Source organism: Hyperolius riggenbachi, chromosome 1, assembly GCF_040937935.1.
Source record: "Hyperolius riggenbachi isolate aHypRig1 chromosome 1, aHypRig1.pri, whole genome shotgun sequence".
Taxonomy (NCBI): domain Eukaryota; kingdom Metazoa; phylum Chordata; class Amphibia; order Anura; family Hyperoliidae; genus Hyperolius; species Hyperolius riggenbachi.
The window spans coordinates 284,865,495-284,890,276 of record NC_090646.1 but is presented as its reverse complement, the minus strand read 5'-3'; the positions used below and the strand labels follow the sequence as shown (position 1 = coordinate 284,890,276).

Below are 24,782 nucleotides of genomic sequence, written 5' to 3'. Positions count from 1 at the left end.
CTTCGTGCAGCGCATCCCCTCTTCTGCTTAGAGGCAGGGTTAGCCGCCGCAGCCCTGCCTCACGCGCGTCTGTCAGCGCGCATCTCCGCCGCTGATAGACGCGCTGTGAGGCAGGGCTGCAGCCGTTAGCCCTGCCTCCAGCAGCAGCAAAATCTATGACCAAGTTGGTCGTTGATTTTGCAGAGGGGGTTTGGGGGTGAAGAGACCCCAGTTTAGCCGCGGGATAGCGGCGTTTTAGCAGGGGCACACATGCCCCTGCTATATATAAGCACTGAAGCAAGATTTATTCTCGCTTCAGTGTCTCTTTAACCGAAAATGCCTTGTTGATGCTAGAGGTCAGAGGAGAATGGGCCGGCTGATTCAGTCAATGTTGCTTTTCTATCAGCTTGAAATAACCACTCGTTACAACCGAGGTATGCAGCAAAGCATTTGAGAAGCCACAACACGCGCAACCTTGAGGTGTATGGGCTACAACAGTAGAAGACCCCACCGGGTACCACTCATCTCCACTACAAATAGGAAAAAGAGGCTACAATTTGCACGAGCTCACCAAAATTGGACAGTTGAAGACTGGAAAAAGGTTACCTGGTCTGGTCTGAGGAGTCGCAAGAGTCAGAATTTGGCATAAACAGAATGAGAACATGGATCTATCAAGCCTTGTTACCACTGTGCAGGCTGGTAGTGGTGGTGTAATGGTGTGAGGGATGTTTTCTTGGCACACTTTAGGCCCCTTCTTGCCAATTGGGCATAGTTTAAATGCCATGGGCTACCTGAGCATTGTTTCTGGCCATGTCCATCCCTTCATGACCACCATGTACCCATCTGTTGGCTACTTCCAAGGTTAAACATTAATTGAGGAGCGCAAGAAGATATAAAAAGTATCTGATACCCTTGTCAGGGGAGCCGCTTTCCATATACAGGACATAAGGATAGAAAAACAATGGAGAGCGTCTACTAGCAAATATCACAAAAGTTTATTGAATCAAAATGCGGTCACATAAAACTCCCTTATCCCCCCCTAAAATACACGGCCGTGTATAGCTAGATGTCAGCTGACCATACACACTGAACCACACATAGCAGCAAAGCAATCATACTCAAACTTAGTGACAGACTTAGTGGATACTCCACAATGCAAATCTGACTTGGTTAGGTGAATGCTTTAAACCCACCGCCCAGATGCTGCAATATACATCCTCTGTGATTCTTAATCTGCCACACTGTAAAGCTGACTCAGTATACTGACACTTTCCGCTTGATGACTGTTTATAGTCTATAATAGTTGTAGGTGCGATTGCACTGCTCACCAGGCATCCTCCTCAGTTCAATTGCAAATTATTGCTTTTCAGATAGGACAATCTTAGTAAAACACAGTTCAAGGTGTAGGTACAGTTCCAAAAGCAGATTATGCACCCCTCAGCCATACACGGCTAACAATGAATGCACATTGCCCATGCGGGCTCTCACCACCGCTGGGTTCAGCTGACTGCTTGGATGTCCTCTACCGTCAGTGTAGATAGCCTTCAGTGCACCTTGTTGATTCAGCAAGCTTAGCAGCATTCATGGAGTTTCTCCCCACAGGAGACACGCTGTAACAAATCAGCTCCTTGACAGCGTGGCAGCAAGCCAGTGTGTGAACTTCAGTGACCTGCAGGCCGTGTCACATGACTAGTTTCGCCTGGCCTCCCTCCAGGCTTTTTCAAACGTAGAGGAATGTACGGACAGTTCCTCTTAAAGAGACTCCGTAACAAAAATTGCATCCTGTTTTTTATCATCCTACAAGTTCCAAAAGCTATTCTAATGTGTTCTGGCTTACTGCAGCACTTTGTACTATCACAGTCTCTGTAATAAATCAATGTATCTTTCCCCTGTCAGACTTGTCAGCCTGTGTCTGGAAGGCTGCCAAGTTCTTCAGTGTTGTGGTTCTGCTATGCATTCCCCCCTCAGGGGGGAAAGAAACACACAAATGATCTCTTGAGATTCAAAAGGAAGGCTGTATACAGCCTGCTTGTGTATGGATGTATTTTCTATGTGTGGACATGCTGTACATCAACCTACTTCCTGTTTTGGTGGCCATTTTGTTTGTTTACAAACAAACTTTTTAAAACTGTTTTTAACCACTTTTAATGCGGCGGGGAGCGGTGAAATTGTGACAGAGGGGAATAGGAGATGTCCCCTAACACACTGGTATGTTTACTTTTGTGCGATTTTTAACAATACAGATTCTCTTTAAAATGTTTTTTCAGCTGGCAGCTTAACCAATCAGGGCATAGATAGATTCTACCCAGCAACTGCTGACACACCCCGAGTAGCCAATCAGATGCTCACAGGGTTGTATATACACCAGAACGTCATCTCCTAGCTGCACTCTTGTCAGATTAACCCCTCTCTATCCGGCAGCAGAGATGATTTTACAACAGTCAATACACAAACCCACACATCATGTCATCTCTGGGCATAGCACACTCTCTTTAATAAAGGACCAGGATTGCATTTGTAGAACCCAGTATCATAGCAAACTTGGCATAGATATAGGAGTAAAGAAACTGAGCTTTACTTTACTTTTAGTCCCACAACATAAAGTGAAAGGGGCAAAAGAGATCCCAGTCAGTAAATACACACATAGGATCAGTGATGTCTCCTGGATCCGTTTTATCGATGACGTCTTCCTGGTCTGGCGGGGATCTAGGGGAGATCTGTCAGTATTTCTAGATCACCTTAATATGAATGATAGAAATATAAGTTTGACCCATGTGGTTGATGAGAATCAGATTAGTTTTCTTGATCTGAGTATCAAAAAAGAAGGGGAATATGTTTCTACCTCCACATTTAGAAAACCCACAGCAGGAAACATGTTGCTCCATGCCTCGAGTTTTCATCCACCGGCACAGGTGCGGGGTATACCTATAGGCCAATTCCTGCGAATTCGCAGGAATTGTTCTAATGAAAGTAGAATCTATCTATGCCCTGATTGGTTAAGCTGCCAGCTGAAAAAACATTTGAAGAGGAACTGTCCGTACATTCCTCTACGTTTGAAAAAGCCTGGAGGGAGGCCAGGCGAAACTAGTCATGTGACACGGCCTGCAGGTCACTGAAGTTCACACACTGGCTTGCTGCCACGCTGTCAAGGAGCTGATTTGTTACAGCGTGTCTCCTGTGGGGAGAAACTCCATGAATGCTGCTAAGCTTGCTGAATCAACAAGGTGCACTGAAGGCTATCTACACTGACGGTAGAGGACATCCAAGCAGTCAGCTGAACCCAGCGGTGGTGAGAGCCCGCATGGGCAATGTGCATTCATTGTTAGCCGTGTATGGCTGAGGGGTGCATAATCTGCTTTTGGAACTGTACCTACACCTTGAACTGTGTTTTACTAAGATTGTCCTATCTGAAAAGCAATAATTTGCAATTGAACTGAGGAGGATGCCTGGTGAGCAGTGCAATCGCACCTACAACTATTATAGACTATAAACAGTCATCAAGCGGAAAGTGTCAGTATACTGAGTCAGCTTTACAGTGTGGCAGATTAAGAATCACAGAGGATGTATATTGCAGCATCTGGGCGGTGGGTTTAAAGCATTCACCTAACCAAGTCAGATTTGCATTGTGGAGTATCCACTAAGTCTGTCACTAAGTTTGAGTATGATTGCTTTGCTGCTATGTGTGGTTCAGTGTGTATGGTCAGCTGACATCTAGCTATACACGGCCGTGTATTTTAGGGGGGGGATAAGGGAGTTTTATGTGACCGCATTTTGATTCAATAAACTTTTGTGATATTTGCTAGTAGACGCTCTCCATTGTTTTTCTATCCTTGTTGGCTACTTCCAGCAGGATAATGCACCATGTCCCAAAGCTCAAATAATTTCAAATTGGTTTCTTGAACATAAGGAGTTCACTGTACTAAAATGGCCCCCACAGTCACCAGATCTCAACCCAACAGAGCATCTTTGGGATGTGATGGAACGGGAGCTTCGAGCCCTGGATGTGCATCCCACAAATCTCCATCAACTGCAAGATGCTATGCTATCAATATGGGCCAATATTTCTAAAGAATGCTTTCAGCACCTTGTTGAATCAATGAGGTGCACAGCAGGGTAAGGACATGCACTGAAGTGAGAGTCCCAGCTGGATCAGAGACTGGGGTGACAGCATCACAATGGAGGGGACCTAGAGCAGACTGAAGGACTATAAAGACTACGAGGGGCCTGGGGATGGCAGAAGACCTAGATAAGAATCAACTCCTCCCCCCCCCCCCCCTTCCCGCCCCAGGTGCACTTAAAAGGAGGTCAACAGCAGCCTTACAGCAGGTGTACGTTAAACCTGAAAATTGGAGAAAGAGTCATGCAGTTTGCAAGGTGTCCATATTGAGAAATTCTAGTGGCACAAAACAGCATTTTGTAGTACAGTTCTAGTCATGATGTAGACTCACATTGGATGATGGATGCTGATAAACATGCTCTTCACCAAGTACTAATTTATCAATGTAAGCAGCGGCCCCACCTGTACAGTTTGCAAATTTGCCATAATCTCCAATGCCTCCGGGACCAAGATAACCCCTTAAAAATAAGCATAAGTAGGTTGACATGCATGGATAGTTTTAAGAGTGCTGTAGTACAGATTTTTTTTTTAAAAAAGGAGGGAGGGGAGAAAGCTCACAAAACAAAAAAAAAACAAAAAAAAAAAAGACAGTGTAATGGTGCCCATACATGGTATTTTTTTTCAATTAGATAGTTTTGTTCAATTATTCCATTAGATCAAATATGTCTGCTCAGATATTTATTGAGGGCGGTCAGAGGGTTGGGGGTTATTCCAAAAAGACAGACTCTTTTTCGACTTTCATTCAAATGTGAAAGTTTCGGTCCAATGAATGGGAAAATCAAATGTTTTTATTGTACCATGTATGGGCACCATTAGATTAGTCTCAGGACCCTTGCCCACTAGCTACTTTGCTCAATTTTACTGCCATCACAACATTTTATCCACAGTTCTCATTCAAGTGAATGGGAAAGCTTTTGCTAATGTAATGCTGTGTGTGATCTCACCTGAGCAATGCGATTTTATAAAAATCCCCCATAGCATTACATTAGCAAGAGCTTTTCAAATCACAAGCACTAAAAGCCTTACCCTGTGAAGCTCTGTAGGAAATGGCAGGGCTACATAAATGCATAACCCCTGTAACATCCCAACAATGCCACTATGCTTAAATTAGCCAAATTATAAGCATACATTGGGCTAGTTCTGACAATAGCCTAGAATAAGTCATTCTACAATACAAAACTGTTGAAATAAGGAGGGAGGGAGGTGGGGGGGGGGGGGGGGGGGGGATGGGAAAGCCTGAGTTCCAAAGTACAGGAAAGGGTAATGCTGATACTTTTCAGTTATCTGTTAGGGTCCATTCGCACTTGAGCGGGAATCACGCGATTCCCACTGAAGGCAAACCGCTAGCAGTTTTTAAAAACCACTAGCGCATGTAACACTATGGCAGTGTTCTCACTGGCACGTTTGCGGTTAGAGTTAACCGCAAACGTGTTACATGCAGCGGTTTGCCGGCGATTCCAGAGCGATCGCAATTAGCATGTATAGAACCGTTAATCACCATCACTCCCAAACCGCTACAGTGCCCAGTGATTTTTCCGCGTTAACTGCAGGAAAAAAAAAAAAAAAAAAAAAAAACCACTCCTGCAAAATGCTAGCAGTAATCGCCGGCATTTTGCGGTTTTAGGTGTGAACGGAGCCATACAGCAGACCTGAAATTTCAAAGGACACTTAAAGGTTACCACAACCGAAGGGTTGTGGTAAAAATCATTGCAGCACTTTGTAGCTTGATATTAGAACATACCCGCTGTTCCTTCAGCCCCCCCCCCTCCCCCCCTCCGTCTGCCGCCGTTCAGAGTGCATCCATCCCGGTGAGCGGCGACTTCCCTGACCATTAACCCGGACATACTGCGCCCTGTGCACACAGTATGTCCTTCCCCCTTGTCTTCTGGCCGGCGCATAGTGCGAGGCTCAGAAGCACGCTGACTGCTCTGCGCTGCGTGTGCGCTCCATTACACTGAGCGTCACATGCTAATCATGTGACGCTCGGTGTAATGGAGCGCACACGCAGCGCAGAGCATTCAGCGTGCTTCTGAGCCTCGCACTATGCGCCGGCCAGAAGACAAGGGGGAAGGACATACTGTGTGCACAGGGCGCAGTATGTCCGGGTCAATGGTCAGGGAAGTCGCCGCTCACCGGGATGGATACACTCTGAACGGCGGCAGACGGAGGGGGGGGGGGGGGGCTGAAGGAACAGCAGGTATGTTCTAATATCAAGCTACAAAGTGCTGCAATGATTTTTACCACAACCCTTCGGTTGTGGTATCCTTTAAAGAGAGACTGAAGCGAGTTAGATAGCATTTGATTAGCGTAAAGCACCTTACATAATGCTAAATCGCCGCTATCCCGCGGAAAAACTAGGGGTTTATACCCCCAAATACCCTCTTCTAGGTCCAGGGAGCGCTTCCTGCTTGAGGCAGAGCTAATGGCTGTAGCTCTGCCTCAAAGCGTCAATCCTGGATGATCGCCGCCTCTCCCTGCCCCTCTCAGTCTTCCTTCACTGAGAGGGGCAGGGGAGAGGCGGAGATCCGCCGGCAGATTGACGCGCATGGAGGCAGAGCTGCAGCTCATAGCTCTGCCTCCATGAGCAGCAAAATACACGACCAAGAAAGTTGTGGATTTTGCAGGGGGATTTAGGGGGTAAAAACCCCTCGTTTTGCCGCGGGATAGCTGCGGTTTATCACCAACTAAGGTGCTTTACACTAATCAAATGCCATCTCACTCGCTTCAGAGTCCCTGTAAGCCCTCGCAGTCATTTACGGAGCCTCTGATCCCCTGCCCCCCCACTAAAAGCTTAGCTGTCAAATGCTGGCAATCTTGGGGGGGGGGGGGGGGCACAGCATTTGAACAAGACACTGAGCAGAAGCCGTGTGAGCCAGCCCTTACTATTCAACAGCAAAGATTGCAAGCAGCTCTTCAAATACATTCTCTTAATATTTACGTGGGACATCCAGGTACGGGCAGCAGGAGAGTCAGGCAAAGCCAAGCAGCTTCTAAAACCAGTACTATAAGCCATTGCGGCCAGAATATGACCACATCTTGCAGAAGAAAACAGGTCCGATTCTAGGGGGAGGGGGGGAGGAAAAGAAAAAATATAAGTTACCCTTAACAAAATCAGCAATGCACTGTCGTGCAGACAAATCATGGCACAAATTGGGAAATGTCACTTGAACTTTTTAGAGCACACATTTGAAGACTACCAACATGTGTTATCCTTTCAAAAGCTACTAATATACCAATATGAATAAACATGCAGTCTTACCTCAGGAAGAGAGTCTGGTACAGGTTTAGCACATAGTAATTCCAACACAGAAACTACTAAGTAGGTCAAACTAAGGCGCTGCAGAACACCCATAATCCTGATTTCATTCCATGACACTTCAAAGAGAAGGGAACAAAAAAAAAAAAGGTTTACAAAAAACACCTTGATCTGATTTAATTCCATATAAATGTTATACTAAATTAATGAATAATGTATAATAGACATTGTAATGCATAATATACATTCGATATCTAATGTATAATTAAGTGTAGGGTATCATGAAAATCAACTACTCCAATTATGACCAACTGACAGCTTTAGCATACATCTTAAATGACAAAATATTTCATAAAACCTGAAACTACTCTGCTGTGGAGAAAAAAACCCCACAAACAATAAATACTCACAGGGATCACGGCAGTAGTTTGGGTTTATAACAAATAATCCAATTAGGAAAAGCTGAACACTTCTCCAAAGAACCTTCCCAAAAAGCTTCCATTTGGAGTTCCCTTTTCGCAGCATTGAATTCAAGGACAGATGGATGGATGTCCCCATGATAAACACAAACCTGTAGCAAAAACAAATCACTAAGTAAAATTCACAGCGTCTATCACTTAATATGATGTACCTTACATTCTACAGCAAATCTATGGCCCCTAAAAGCAATACAAACAAACACAGAACATTTATATCGCGCTTTTCTCCTGGCGGACTCAAAGCGCCAGAGCTGCAGCCACTAGGACGCGCTCTATAGGCAGTAGCAGTGTTAGGGAGTATTGCCCAAGGTCTCCTACTGAATAGGTGTTGGCTTACTGAACAGGCAGAGCTGAGATTCGAACCCAGGTCTCCTGAGTCAGAGGCAGAGCCCTTAACCATTGCGCTATCCAGCCACAGGGTCACTTTCCAGATGTCTTTATGCCTAAACTCTGAACACCTCTTTAACGGTGTCTCCATGCACCTAAACTTAACCCTCACCTACAGCTCTTGGGCCAGCAGGAGCAACCAAAATCTGACAGCTCTCATCTTAGTTGGCAGTGCCAAGCAACAAAGGCTGGGCTAATAGAATGTGCCTAGATGGGTGTTTAGAATTACTACAGGGTACTACATTGTGCGATGCATCATCTTGGAAATTCCTGCCCGGAGAGGGGCAGAAGTGAATGCAGGGATTTGCTGAACGGGCATGGAGGAGCAGGGCAGAGCCACAACACTGGTTAAATGGCTCTGACCCCAACAAGATGGCAAGCTTTCTCCCAATCTCGGAGCCCCACTAGGTCTCGGATAAAGGGCTTGAGCAGCGTGAACATTTCAAGACTGTCCGCAGGCGTTCCTATCTGTTATTTTGTGCTGAAAGTGCAACATCTTGTTTTATTATAAGTAACCAAGTACACGCTGGTGCCCACGGCTGTCTGTTAAAATCAAATTATATTGAATCTGCAAGATACGGTGGCACATGTGTGGTAATGCTGAGACTTCATTAGATGTTTTCCCTCATAGCAATTGAGAGATGGGAACAGTCTGCTTTGTACAGAGTCCTATACAAAGCTTTTTAGAAACTTACACATTTAAGGTATACACATTTTGGTATGGTGTGAAAGTCGCATTCACAGTGGGAAGTTGCGTTGTAATGCGACGTTAAAGTCACAACGCAAAAAAAGTGGTAATGCACATTAACGCTGCGTTACCATCGCATACAGTAGGTACAGGAAAGCATACAGGCAATGAAAAGTATTCTTTCCTGTACCTGGTAACGTGCGAGTTTAGAGGCAAACTGCAAGCAGCGAGTTACCATAACACTACACATTAAAATGCGACACTAACTTTGCACTGTGAACGTCCCATAGGATTAGCACTGCAGTGCGGTAAGCGGTTATACGACTTTATAACAGCTCCACAACGTCCCACTGTGAATGCGACCTAAGGCTTTGTTCAAGATTTTTTTTTTTTTTTTTTTTGTGAAGACTGCAGCAATTTGATTTTTGTGCTTTTTCCCCTCCTCCCAGCGCTTAGGTGCGCACTGTGATTTTGTATAAAGCGCTTTTTGCTTATTTAGCAAAAAAGGTGCATTTTTCAGTTTTGCGTCCATCACCATTTACAAGTCCATATAGAGCAAAAACAGTAATATACCCTCTGACATAAAAAAAATAAAAAAATAAAACAGTTCAGTCCCTCAGGTGACTATGTATTTTTGTCAATTTTTTTTAATGCAAATGTTTTATGTGGGTAACTATAGGAGAGTGCGGGAGGTAAGGGGCTAATAGATTTGTGAAACAGTAGGAGGCGCCCTTTGTATTTTAAGTTGTTTTCCAGTTGACTATATATTTATATATTTAAAAATAACATAGTTCGCTTACCTTATTAACCTCCCTGTCGTTCTGGACAAGCTGAGCTCGTCCAGAGACGCCAGAGGGTGGCTCTCAGGCCCTGGTGAGCCGATTTGAATATTTTTTTTTTTTTTTTTATTATTATTTTTTTTTAAACACGCAGCAAGCACTTTGCTTGCTGCGTGTTGGGGGCGATTGCCGCCGATGCGCCGCGTAATGAGCGACGGGGGAAGCCCTGACGGAGATCCCGTTCAGAACAGGATCTCCTGACAGCCATCATCGCCGGCGGCGATCGGAAGGGTGGGTAAAATTCAGCTGGGAGGGGGGGTATCCTGTAGCTAGCGCTAGCTACATGATTTAAACTTTGTTTTTTTTTGTTTTGTTTTTTTAAAACCATGCGCAGCCGTGCGGCTGCGCATAATCAGGACACCAGGGAGGTTATAGGAGACTTCCACTTTTAGTAAGATATATTTATTTTATTGGTAACGAGCACTGCAGACTGAGGGGTTAATAGTATCTGTAGGTTTGTGTTTTTGTTTTTTTTTTTAATGGGAAAAAAAAAAAAAGGTCCTCACTCAGCTTCCTGAGCATACTATTAGCATAACAGGAAGTAGAGTGTATTTCTTATTACAATGATCGAAGGCATCTCATTGATGCCAGAGATCAACTACGTTCCCATTCACTGATCTCCCTACTAATGGGCTGTGATGAGAACGCGCAGGAGCACACCTGGGGCGAATATGAAATCTCCCGGGGATGGGGTGTAGATATACTGTACATAATACATTAACTGGTTAATAAACATCTGTTCATAGTAGAGAAAGACCCCAATTAGAGTTTGCCAACAAGATGGAAATACCGGCTTGCATGCTAATTTGATGTAGCTTGGAACAGAAAATCAAAAAAAAAAAAACTGAATTGTGAATTCCAAACTGCATAAAATCTGCATCTCATTGACCATCTTTTTCAAAATGTACCAGACAAAAATGTAGTTGTGAAAACATTGCTTACCATGGAAAGACGAGGTCCGCTATTGTTAACCCTGTTGAAAAAAAACAAAAAAAAAAAAACCTACTACATTACTTGTGAAAGCAAAAATGCATACATATACACATATATACATACACACATATGGTTCAGGCTATCCCTGAACCTCCCAGATGTGCATGTCCCTGTTAACCACACTACCATTCGCCCTACCTCTCAAGCCCGCTGTCTGGGTGTCACCCTGGACTCCGAACTCTCCTTCACTCCCCACATCCAAAACCTCACAAAGTCCTGCAACTTCCACCTTCGTAACATCTAAGATTCACCCCTTCCTGACCTCTGCCACCACCAAACTCCTCATCCATGCCCTCATAATTTACCGCCTTGACTACTGCAATGCCCTTCTGTCTGGTCTTCCTATGACCCGAACAGCCCCACTGCAGTCCATCATAAATGTGGCAGCCAGATATATCCACTGGTCCTATCGCTCCACCAGGGCGGCTCCCCTCCATGAATCCCTCCACTGGCTTCCTATCCAGTCCAAAATCAGAGTCAAGATATTGTGTCTGACCTACAAATCTGTCCACAAAACCTGTCCAACCTTCATTTCCGCTCTTACTCAGAGGTACACACCCAGCCGCTCACTCCGCTCTTCCAATGAACTTCGCCTAACCGCCCCCCGCATCACCCAGTCCCATGCACGCCTCCAGGACCTCTCAAGAGCTGCTCCAACACTATGGAACTTCCTACCTCCACCCATTAGGGCAGCCCCCTCCAACATCTTCAAGAAGGCCCTCAAAACTCACCTTTTCACTCTGGCCTACCACCCCTCACAATTGCTCTAAACCCACAACAGAACTCTGGTCCCTACCCTTCGTGTCTCGAAGGCCTAGTGCACACCAGAGCGGTTCGGCCGCGTTTTCAGATCCGATTGCGGATGTGGAAACGCTAGGGTAATTTATTTTAATGGGGTGGTGCACACCAGAGCGGAAGGGGTTTTGCAGAAACGCATACTCCTGGGCTGCTGCAGATTTTGGATTGCGGAGGCGTTTCTGCCTCGTAGAGTATGGGAAAAACCCAAACCGCTCTGAAAAATGCTACATCAGAGCGGTTTGCCAGGCAATTTTGTTACAGAAGCTGTTCAGTAACAGTTTTACTGTAACTGAGGCCTAGTGCACACCAGAGCGGTTCGGCTGCAGTTTGCGATTCGCTTGCGGGTGCGGATCTGCTAGGGTAATGTATTTCAATGGGCTGGTGCACACCAGAGCGGGAGGAGTTTTGCAGAAACGCATACTCCCGGGCTGCTGCAGATTTTGGATTGCGGATGCGTTTCTGCCTCAATGTTAAGTATAGGAAAAACGCAAACCGCTCTGAAAAACGGCACTTCAGAGCGGTTTGCCAGGCAATTTTTGTTACAGTAGCTGTTCAGTAACAGCTTTACTGTAACAATACATGAAATCTACTATACCAAAACCGCTACACAAAACCGCAAAACGCTAGCTGAAACGCTGCAGAAAAATAAGAAAAAGCGTTTCAAAATCTGCTAGCATTTTGCGGATCTGCTAGCGGTTTTTGGTGTGCACTAGGCCAATATCTGTAATCTGCTGTACCAAAAACCGCAGCACAACACACTAGCAAAACGCTTGAAAATAAGAAGAAAACGCAGCTAAAAACACGAGCGTTTTGCGGATCTGCTTGCGGTTTTTGGTGTGCACCAGGCCTAACTCTCCTCCTAGATCAGTGATGGCTAACCTTGGCACTCCAGCTGTGACAAAACTACAAATCCCATCATGCCTCTGACTCCCTGAGTTATGCTTACAGCTGTCAGAGTATTGCAATGCCTCATGGGACTTGAAGTTCCACCACAGCTGGAGTGCCAAGGTTAGCCATCTCTGTCCTAGATTGTAAGCCTTTGGGCAGGGCCCTCCTCCTTATGTGTTCTACCTGATCATGCACCTCCATTACTGTTGAACCCATGCTATGCGTCTGAGTGAACCCAACTTGCCTAATCTCCATGCTCCCCTCCAGTGACTGGCTAAGCATTACCTTGTGCTCATACTGTGCTGTGTGATCTGGTTCTTGTATTCCTGTTTTGTCATATTGCTGTATGTCACCCCTAAAAATATTGTCTGTAACCTAAATTAATGTTCAGCGCTGCCTAATATGTTGGCGCATTATAAATACATATATAGATTTTTCCCGTGAATTCATGCCTGAAAATGGTGCAGGTAACGCGTTTGCGTTTTGCATTTTTGGGCGATTTGTGGCGATTACCGCAAATCGCCCGAGTAAGAACAGGTCCATACACTTATTACACTAGCGCTTTTAAAAAGTGCTAGCGTTTCAGCGTTTTGCCAAAATCGCAGCAAAACGCTCTAGTTTGAATGGGCCCTAAAGTGCTCATTTCCCTACAGCTATCCATCAAAAATCTGCTCTTCTATGTCCCTTCCTGACTTCAGAAATCTTAGCACAAGACCTCACTGGCTCAGCTCATCACTAGAGATGGATAAGGAGATGCAAATCGTTCTAGCTTGCATGAATATTGGGCTAATCAAATGAAATTCAAGTGAATTTTAATTGGTCAAATACAATTTATGTTAAAATTTGCAAACAGTCCATCAGTGATGACTGACATATTTCCTACACATAGCTCAGTTATACGGTGAGAATATTGCTAATGATAGGTGGTCAGTGGGCTCCAAATTACGGTGCTGCTTATGATAACTCCTGCAAGTGCATCCATTAGGTAACTCAGTTTTTGGCAGAATCATCAGCTCTCAGGAAGATAGTGTCATATTGCAACAGGATCTGGATAGGATGGCTATATGGGCACATACATGGCAGATGAAATTCAATGTTGAAAAATGTAAAGTCATGCATTTTGGTCGTACCAATGGTCTAGCACCATACAAAATAAATGGGATACAGTTGGGGACATCAAACTTGGAGAGGGGCTTAGGAGTACTCATCGACAATAAGTTAAATAATCGTACTCAATGCCAAGCCGCTGCAGCTAAAGCTAACAAAATTTTGGGATGTATTAAAAAAGGGAAATAAAAACTCGAGATGCTAGCATAATATTGCCCCTGTTTAACTCTAGTAAGGCCACATCTGGAATAAGGAATTCAGTTCTGGGCACCACATTACAAAAAAGATATTGCAGTTTTAGAGCAGGTGCAGAGTCTAGCAACAAAATTGATACGTGGGATGGAGGGTCTCACTTACCAAGAAAGGTTAGATAAACTGGGTTTATTTAGTCTAGAGAAAAGACGCCTTAGAGGGGATCTAATTAACATGTATAAAATACATCAGAGGGCAATATAATAGCTTGGCGGATGAGCTTTTTGTCCCTAGGCCTTCTTAAAGGACTAGAGGACATGATCTGTGCATGCAGGAAAAACGTTTTAGCCATTTAGGAAAGGGTTCTTTACAGTAAGAGTGATTAACATGTGGAATGCATTGCGCCACAGGAAGTAGTTATGGCAAACTCTATACCTGCATTTAAAGGGGGCTTAGATGCTTTCCTTGCGTTGAAAGAAATCCATGGCTACAATTACTAGGTAATGCCTAAAGATGTTGATCCAGGGATTTTATCCGATTGCCATCTGGAGTCGGGAAGGAATTTTTCCCTTTTGGGGCTAATTGGACCATGCCTTGTAAGGATTTTTTCGCCTTCCTCTTGATCAACAGGGATATGTGAGGGAGCAGGCTGGTGTTGTACTTTGTACTGGTTGGACGCATGTCTTTTTTCAACCAAAATAACTATGTAACTATATGTAACTATGTAAAAATCCCCCAGTGCAGCCCTTTTATCCTGGCTATTCAACTTGTGTTCCTATGCAGCTACCATGTCTCCCTCCAGCATTTTAACATTGCCCCCATCTTTTCACCCACACCATAGGCAGTGAAGCAGCTGATAGTCACCAGGTACCTGAGCTGGCATGAAGTCTCTGCTGACCCACCCTTCACATCTATTCCAGGTGTAGCGGACATCAGGTACTGGTGAATCGTGGTTCCCTCACTACAAGTAAGTCTGTAGCCACTTCCTGCACTACACTTCTAACTGGGAAATTTGGATATCTGATGGAAGGTCAGCGATGTGACCCAACCTGCCAAACACATGGTCATATCCAACAGTTTGACACCCCCTTCTGTAGGATCTGCTTTTACATGTTTCAGTGATGTATGCAATGAGGCAAGGAAGGCAACAGTGGAAACTGATTAACAATAAGGTAAGGAGCTCAGAGCTAGTCAAAAGTTATTTCCTACATAAAATAAGGAATTTCTGGACAAGTGCTTTACATTTTGCTCTAACTTTTATAAGCCAGACTTTCAAATGCATACACAACAGAGTATATAGAATAAATATGCTGACAGTACATTACCATTCCAACTCTGGTGTTTGAAGAACCAATATCCTCCGCCACCATAATTCACAAATACCATAATTATAAGAGCAAGCCTAGAAGAGAAGAGGCACAAGTTACATGTGTTTTTTGCTCATCTAAATTTTTATTAAAGGAAACCGGAGATCAGCATTAAGATTTGATACTTACCCAGGGCTTCCTCCAGTCCTATGAGCACCAATACGTCCCTCGTCATCCTCCCAGGTGGCTCTGTTTGGCCGCAATCAGCCCCAATAATCTGGCTCTGTCACACCAGTCGGGCTCTTCTGTGCTTTCACAGAAGAGCCCGACTGACACTAGAGCCAGTTACCGGGGCTGATTGCGGCCAAACAGAGCCACCTGGGAGGACTACTAGGGATGCATCGATGATGGTGCGGCTGGGAGGTAGCTGTGGGCAAGTATAAAATCTTAATGCTGATCTCAGGTACACTTTAAAAGTAACCTCAATTTACAAGCAGTAGCTTGTATTTTTCAGACAATATGAATAATGCAGGTTTGTAAACCATTTCTCACCATCATTAACCCCTTCCCGACCGACTAATGCCGATAAGCGGTCGGGAAGGTGGCTCCCCAGGACCGCCTAATGCCGATCAACATCAAGTCCTGGGGGAGGAAATTAGTGAGGATTGCGTGCGCCGATGTGCGTGCATCCCTGCTTGAGTGACGAAGCTCAGTGCCATCCACAATCTGCCAGCGGCGATTGCCGCTAGCAGATTGAAAAGAAAAAAGGCAGTTTCTTTTCGTTGTACAGCACTGCGCTCTAGTGCAGCGCTGTGCTGGGGACAGCCCTATCACTTGGCTATCCCCTGGAGGGCAAACAAAAAGGATCGCTCTCATAGGCTGATGCCTATGAAATACGATCCTGCTGATTGGCTGTCAGGGGAGGGCGAAAAAAAAAAGTACTCTTGTTTTCAAAAAGTTTTATTGGTTTTAAATATAAAATAACAGTTCAACAGTGTGAATATCAAAGTGCATTTTACAATCAACAGCTTATTGCAAATTTATATGCATCGTAAGGTATAACAGAATCTGCAAAGGCAGATTATATTACATGTGGAAACATTTTGGATGTCAGCAGCTCGAAGGCATCAATTACTGACATCCCAAGTCAACATTAAACTAATATAAAAAGTACTAGTGAAGGAGAAACCACCCCTCAGTGTTGGTGGTTTAATGATCTAGACATTCATACCGTATTAGTTTCGGTGTAGACCAGGGGTCGCAGGAGCACTGGATAATGTGCTCGCAGGCCAATCCGTGGGCTACTTTATAAATTTAGTCACCATTGTGCAAATAGCTTTTTGCTATAAATTGCTTCATTCTGATGGGACAGAAGCCATCAGGGAAGAGGTCAGAGAGAAAAAAGGAAGAGGAGTGGGAAAGCGTGTAGTGGGGAGAAGGGGAAGTAAAAGGAAGGTGGCGCCGAGCTGCTATCAATCCCGTTGTAGCGTTGGGGTCGGGAGATGTGGAAGTGCCTAGGTAAGTTCCTTTAAGTTATACTGTTCTTATACTGCCGTGAGGGACGCAGGGAGCCAGTGGGTATAATAAATAAAATACGGTTTCCAAATTTTTTCGAACTGAGGGAGAGTGTCACTTATGGCTTTCATTCTGTCAAAACAGAGGGCATGACTGAGATTGGTTTTAAAAATTTGTAGAGGGAGTGTGGGGGTTCTCCAAGATCGGGCTATTACACGCTTAGCAGCCAGACAAAATGTGCATTAGTAGTTTATATTGCGAATTAGATATGCCTAGGGGTTTTATACCTAGCAAAGCTACTTCAGGGAGTTTAGGGATTTGTGATCTGACTGTGGAATATATCACTTGGTACACCCTACCCCAGAATCTACGTACTTTTGGGCATGTCCACCATGTATGGAGGAAGGTGCCTTTCTGACCACAAGCTCTGAAGCATAGGCCCCTGTGACTAGGATTACATTTTTCAATTCGGTCCGGTGTCAGATACCATCTCAGTAGTACCTTATATTGTGTTTCTACCAGCGCTGTGCTAATCGAAACAGTTGGGGCATTCTTCCACATATACTGAAGATCCTCAGTTTCCAGTGCGGTACTGAGATCTTTTTCCCATCTAGTGATGTATTGTGGTTTGGAAAGATTAGGAGGGGAAATTGTGTTTTTATATAGCGAAAATATAAGGCCTGGGGTGCCAGGGCATGTGGCACAGATGTGTTCAAACCAGGTTCTGGTAAGCAAGGATTTATGGGTTCCGATATATTTCCTGACGAAGTGTGATATTTGTAAGTAGCGAAATAGCTCTGTGTCAGGGATTTGCTTATGCTCCTTTAAGGATGCGAACAATTTAAAAGAGTTGTCCGTCACTAAGCTATATATTGTAGTTAGTCCTTTGTGCTGCCACCATTTAAAGGCGGAGGGGTTATGCATACCTGGGGAAAAGTCAGGGTGGCCCAAGAATGATGTGAGAGGCAAGTGTGGGGATTGGAGCCTTTCCCTAAATCTGACCTGATTCCAGATCTTCAAAGAATGCACCATAAGTGGGTTTTTAATGGGTTTGCGCTGTGCTGTAGAAATCCATAGGAGATTGGCAAGGGATGTAGGGTAACAAATTGAGCGTTCGATATCACGCCAGATGGGGGGGGCGTTCTTCCTCTTGCCACAATGTGAGTTGTGCGATTTGTGCCGCTTTATAATATGCTGCCACATTAGGGACACCCAAGCCACCATCTGTGGTGAGACGATATAGCGTAGTTCTAGAGATACGGGGCCCTGAGTTCTTCCAGATGAAGGAGTATAAGAGAGATTGTACTTTTTTAAGATAAGGGGGGGGGGGGGGGGGGGGGGAAACAGGGACTGGCAATACCCTAAATGCATATAGGAACTTGTCATCTTGATCGCCGCTATCCGACCCAGCCATGAAATCACGTATTGCTTCCAGCACTCCAATAATCTGGAAACTTCTGCGTAAAGAGCTGGGTAGTTGGCATTAAACATTGAATCATATGAATTTTTTCGGTATACTCCTAGGTATTTTAATTTGTGTTTCCCATTTAAACTCAAAACGTACTCTATTTTAATTAAAGACAACAAGTTACTGATGGCAGCAGCGATCAGAGCCCACCAACAGAAAGCTCTGTTGGTGGGCAGAAAGGGTGGGGTGGCACAGATGTATTTGTGTGATAAGTTGTATGGCACTGCAGCAAGCTTTTAAAGCAGTAGGATTAGCCATATTATGCCAGGGGACAAAAACAAAAAACACATATATAAGTAGATCAATACTTTATCTACTTACATAACATGTATTGTACTGTCCATGTTTTGATATCAAAGCCGATGGTCTTGAAGTGGTTAGCAAGCATTTCATTGAACCACAAATACAATACAAACATTTTGGTTATTTCACCAGTTTTGTACATATTAAAATGCTGTTAGAATTCTGTTAAAGTTTTAAGAGATTGTGGAACACGGTCTAAGAAAGTCAACCTGGGACAAAACTTGCGTCATTAAACATTTTACAGTCGCTACTTAAATAGGAGTGAAACTAGGATTACAGCTCTCTTTCTGGAAATGTCCTCCGATTTCCTGACAACTTAAGGGAAAACCTGGGGTAGCGGTAAAAAAAAAAACAAAAAAAAAACCCACACACAAAAAAAGTGTAACTGTCGGGCATAAGAATCAAAAATCTATTCTTTTTATCTGGTAAACAAGTAATGAGGATGCTAACCAAGCAATCCAAAAGTTTAAAATCACCATTTTTCTTCTCCATAAAACATTCTCCAGTTTCCATGGCTCTTATCTGGTACATCTGCTACACAAAGGAAGTTGCAGGGCATGCTGTTTTTTTTTCTGCTTTACTGTCCCCTCAGACTTAACTAATGCAGCCCGATAGGCTGAAGCCTCTTTCCCTCCCATTTTCCCCTCCCACGCCTCTGTTCCATTCTGATTGGCCAATTTTTCTCAATGCACTTTCTATTGCAGAGCTGGATGGGAGGGTCTGAAGACTGGGAGGAGGGCAGGCAACGATACACAGACGGAGTAAGGGAGGAAATTATGCCAGGATTGGCTTTAAGATAGACCTAGACAAAATAGAAAATCCTAAGAAGGATTCTCTTTTTTTACTATAGAACACAAAAGTCAAAATGTGGACAGTGCAATACATATGCAAGAGGTAGATAGATCTATATTACATCCCAACCATCTCCTCCTCCAACCCTATCCTCCCCTCACATCCTTCACTCCTACTACCACCGAAGAAGTCAACCACCTACTGCAGACTTCCCATACCACTACTCCCCCCCCACCCCATCCCTTCTGATTTACTCCAGCCTCACTTCACGGAATTGGCCCCAGTCCTCACTACCCTGTTCAACCTCTCCCTATCCACAGGCACCTTCCCCTCAGACTTCAAGCAGGCCACTGTACTACCCCTGCTCAAGAAACCCTCCAACTACCGCCCTATCTCCCTCCTCCCCTTTGCCTCAAAACTCCTTGAGCGTCTGGTTCACAAACGCCTGACCCAGTACCTCATTGCCAACTCACTACTAGACCCACTGCAATCTGGAATTTGGCCTGCCCACTCAACCGAAACTGCTCTCACCAAAGTGGTGAATGACCTTGCCTTAGCTAAAGCTGAAGGTAAATACTCCATTCACCTCCTCCTTGACCTTTCAGCAGCTTTTGACACAGTAGATCATACCCTACTCTTCCAGTCCATGGGCATTCACGATCTCTAGGCTAGCTACATGCTTAAATTGAAAAAACCCTCCCGTGGCCGTGCAGCCGCACATATACCGCCAGGGAGATTAATGAGTCTTCGTCCACCCCCAACCACCTCTCGGTGGGAGTCCCAAGGCTCAGTCCTTGGCCCCACTACAGTTCACCCTATACACATCCTCCATTGCCAAGGTTATCTCCTCTATGGGTTTTAACTATCATCTGTATGCAGATGTCACCCAGATCTACCTCCACACCCGACATATACACCACTACCATGGACAAGGTCTCCTGTCTATCAGTCATCTCCTCCTGGATGTCCGCTAGGTTCCAGAAACTAAATCTAGACAAAACGGAATTTATGATCTTCCCACCCCAGCCATCCATAAACCTCCCAGATGTGCATGTTACTGTTAACCACACTACCATTCACCCTACCTCTCAAGTCCACTGTCTGGGTGTCACCCTGGACTCCGAACTCCTTCATTCCCCAGATCCAAAACCTTACTAAGTCCTGCAACTTCCACCTTCGTAACATCTGTAAGATTCACCCTTTCCTGACCTCTGCCACCACCAAACTCCTCATCCATGCCCTCAATTTCCCGCCTTGACTACTGCAATGCCCTTCTGTCTGGTCTCCCTATGACCCGAACAGCCCCACTGCAGTCCATCATGAATGCGGCAGCCAGAATTATCCACTGCTCCCATCGCTCCACCACGGTGGATCCCCTCCTTGAATCCCTCCACTGGCTTGCTATCCAGTCCAGAATCAGATTCAAGATGCTTTGTCTGACCTACAAATCTGTCCACAAAACCTGTCCAACCTACATTTCCGATCTTACTCAGGTACACACCTAGCTGCTCACTCTGCTCTTCCAATGAACTTCGCCTAACCGACCCCCGCATCACCCAGTCCCATGCACGCCTCCAGGACTTCTCAAGAGCTGCTCCAATACAATGGAACTCCCTGCCTCCACCCACTAGTGCAGCTCCTTCAACATCTTCAAGAAGGCCCTCAAAAATCACCTTTTCACTCTGGCCCACTGCCCCTCACAAGTGCTCTAAACCCACAGCTGAACTTGATTGTAAGCCTTTGGGCAGGGTCCTCCTCCTTTTGTGTCTTACCTGATCATGCACCTGCATTACTGTGAACCCATGCTATGCATCTGAGTGAACCTAACTTGCCTAATCTCCATGCTCCTCCAGTGACTAAGCATTACCTTGTACTCATACTGTGCTGCATGATCTGGTCTTTCTAGTATTCAGGTATTGTCATTTTGCTGTATGTCACCCCTAAATATTGTCTGTAACCTAAATGAATGTCCAGTGCTGCGTAATAGGTTGGCGCTTTATAAATACAATAAATAAAAAAATTATATATACATACATACAGTGATGTGAAAAACTATTTGCCCCCTTCCTGATTTCTTATTCTTTTGCATGTTTGTCACACTTAAAATGTTTCTGCTCATCAAAAACCATTAATTAGTCAGAGATAACAATTGAACACAAAATGCAGTTTTAAATGATGTTTTTTTATTATTTAATGAGGGAAAGAAAAAAAAAAAAAAAAACTCCAAATCTACATGGCCCTGTATGAAAGAGGAATTGCCCCCCTTGTTAACAAAAAAAAAAAAAAAAAAAAAATAACTTAACTGGTTTATCACACCTGAGTTAAATTTCTGTAGTCACCCCCAGGCCTGATTATTGCCACACCTGTTTCAATCAAGAAATCACTTAAATAGGAGCTATCTGACACAGAGAAGTAAACCAAAAGCACCTCAAAATCTAGACATCATGCCAAGATCCAAAGAAATTCAGGAACAAATGAGAACAAAAAGTAATTGAGATCTATCAGTCTGGTAAAGGTTATAAAGCCATTTCTAAAGCTTTGGGACTCCAGCGAACCACAGTGAGAGCCATTATTCACAAATGGCAAAAACATGGAACAGTGATGAACCTTCCCAGGAGTGGCCGGCCGACCAAAATTACCCCAAGAGCGCAGAGAAAACTCATCCGAGAGACCACAAAAGACCCCAGGACAACATCTAAAGAACTGCAGGCCTCAATTAAGGTCAGTGTTCACGACGCCACCATAAGAAAGAGACTGGGCAAAAATGGCCTGCATGGCAGATATCCAAGGCGCAAACCACTTTTAAGCAAAAACAACATTAAGGCTCGTCTCAATTTTGCTAAGAAAACATCTCAATGATTGCCAAGACTTTAGGAAAATACCGTGTGGACCGACGAGACAAAAGTTGAACTTTTTGGAAGGTGCGTGTCCCGTTACAGCTGGCGTAGAAGTAACACAGCATTTCAGCAAAATAAGTCATACCAACAGTAAAATATGGTGGTGGTAGTGTGATGGACTGGGGTTGTTTTGCTGCTTCAGGACCTGGAAGGCTTGCTGTGATAGATGGAACCATGAATTCTACGGTCTACCAAAAAATCCTGAAGGATGTTCGTCAACTCAAGCTGAAGCGATCTTGGGTGCTGCAGCAGGACAATGACCCAAAACACACCAGCAAATCCACCTCTGAAGAAAAACAAAAAGAAGATTTTGGAGTGGCCTAGTCAAAGTCCTGACCTGAATCCTATTGAGATGTTGTGGCATGACCTTAAAAAGGCGGTTCATGCTAGAAAACGCTCAAATAAAGCTGAATTACAACAATTTTGCAAAGATGAGTGGGCCAAAATTCCTCCAGAGCGCTGTAAAAGACTCGTTGCAAGTTAGCAGCAATAACTGCAATCAAGCGTTTGCGATAAGGGTGGCCCAACCAGTTATTAGGTTCAGGGGGCAATTTCTTTTTCACACAGGGCCAAGTAGGATTTGAGTTTTTTTTCCTCACTAAATAATAAAAACCATCATTTAAAACTGCATTTTGTGTTCAATGATATCTTTGACTGTGTTGTTAACGGTTTTTGATGAGCAGAAACATTTAAGTATGACAAACATGCAAAAGAATAAGAAATCAGGAAGGGGGCAAATAGTTTTTCACATCACTGTACATACATACACTTTTTTCCTGAGATAGCATGGCTACAGCTCCACTTAATAAAAAGAACTGATTACCGGTAATCATGATGCATATGTTCCACCCAGCGTTTGATAAATTCATTTTTGATAGTTACCCTCTGAAGGTGTCCAATGAACGAAGTCTTTGGGATGCAGTGTTCCATGCCACTAGATGGGCATCCTGGATACTTGGATCAGCTCTATGTGGAGATCCCAGCTCCTTTTACAAAGAAAATATGTATATCAATTGCAGAATAATTAGAAAAAATGTCTGATGCAGAGTTGGCACTACTATCAACCATACACTTCATGTCACCAAGGATTAAATGCTAAGGTTACTGTGCACCATCAGGGTTTCTATAGTACAACTGTAAGTATCTCAGTAGTACCTACCACCTCTATGCTGATGACGCACAAATCTGCCTTGACACCCCTGATCTCGCTCAACACACTTTGGAAAACTATCCACCTGGCTATCTTGACAGATTATTGAAACTCAACCTTGAAAAAAGACTGAACCTATAATCTTCCCATCCCATTCAGTCCTCTTTCCACCATCTCCATTATTATTGATGATAAGTCCATCCACCCTTTCCCTAAAACCTGCTGCCTGGGTGTAATCCTTGAGACCCTCTCCTTCCCCTCCACTTTCAGAATTCCTTGGTGGATGCAGAGGCTTCCCTCTCCCAAGTATCCAAATTGGGACCTTCCCCGCCTTAAAACACAAACCAGGGGTTTGAAATAAAACAAAATTTAATAAAAATAAAAGTTGTGATAGTATATCATAGATGTTCCCTACAGTTTTGTCAGTCAAAGCGACAAAAACTGGTATAAATTCAGCTCAAATTAGGTGTTACACACATAGCAAGTAAAATTATACGGGGGCTTTCTGTTACAGAAAGCCGCAGGCTGATGAATGAATCAAACTGCCTAGAAATACATTTGTTGCATATGGCACCCATTTTGTAAAGAGCAGTGTATGAAAATAAATCTTCCCTATATAAACAGAGAAAAACAAACGAACATTTTGATAGTACTTTTGCATGGTGTATCAGCCCTTATACAGGATATCAAAGTAGCAGTAGAGTATTATACAGTGTTTTAGCCAACACTGGTAATTTAACTTACAGAATTAATAAGTCGATCTGTTTCAACAGGATTGATTCGTGTGCATATCCAGTTCTGAACAGTGTTTAACCTACAAATAAAAACAAAATGTTGATTACATGAAAAAGCAATAGCCCAAGTAAAATCAGAACAAATGCTTCATGAAAGTACATTTGTTCTTTGAGCAAGACATTTGGCAACTAGAGGAAAGAAAAGTGTAAACTCCTGTCGCGCGTGACCGCGTCTCAGTCATGGTATTCCATCAACTGACGTCACTTGCCGGGATCCCGTGACATGTTTCGCTCCTCCCTCTGAGATTTTTCAAACGAAAACGAGGTCTGGGTTCCATATTTCTTATAAAAGTGTTCCTTTCAGCCGCTTCCCCCAATCAGGGGACTTGTTCCTCTTGCCTAGCAACTGCTGACTGCTGAGATGGCTAAAAGTTCTGATTGGACGAATTTCTTAGAATCTTCTAACTTTGTCGATATGTCACATACATTACTCAATAGGCACTATTTTATATCTCCATTTTACTCTGCTGCTGTCAATCAATTATTGCACTACCAACACACCGCATCCTCACCAAGTTCAAATCACTCTTATTTTTAAATTTGTTCTTTTATTGGCGTTTGGTAGATACTAACAAAAAACGAGCTCATGGGAAATAATGTCATACTCAAGTGGTATGTATGTCATAAAGCTTGACATATGCTTGTCACTGATCCAGTAACCTCAACACTAAATATACCACTGCATTGGTTGGGACATGATGAGCGAATATTAGAACCAACTATTTATTTTCTGTTATTTGTTCAAGGAGGCAGAAAAGGCACAAGTGAAAAGTCAGAGTTTAGGCCACCAGGCATCAGGGTACCTAATCTGAATATCCATTTTAATTTGTTGC

The 24,782-nt window shown here is 44.0% G+C and overlaps 1 protein-coding gene across 1 annotated transcript in view; it reads right to left on the bottom strand.

Moving 5' to 3' along the window:
* The window catches only part of HGSNAT (heparan-alpha-glucosaminide N-acetyltransferase), a 71,566-nt gene that overhangs the window by 18,376 nt on the left and 28,408 nt on the right, over window positions 1-24,782 (bottom strand). The window contains exons 6-13 of the mRNA XM_068233666.1: window positions 23,900-23,969; window positions 22,888-22,991; window positions 15,049-15,125; window positions 10,688-10,718; window positions 7,763-7,923; window positions 7,356-7,471; window positions 7,035-7,156; window positions 4,428-4,554 (exon numbers count right to left, since the gene is read on the bottom strand). Coding sequence (XP_068089767.1) covers window positions 4,428-4,554; window positions 7,035-7,156; window positions 7,356-7,471; window positions 7,763-7,923; window positions 10,688-10,718; window positions 15,049-15,125; window positions 22,888-22,991; window positions 23,900-23,969 — 808 coding nt within the window. The remainder of the gene's footprint in view (window positions 1-4,427; window positions 4,555-7,034; window positions 7,157-7,355; window positions 7,472-7,762; window positions 7,924-10,687; window positions 10,719-15,048; window positions 15,126-22,887; window positions 22,992-23,899; window positions 23,970-24,782) is intronic.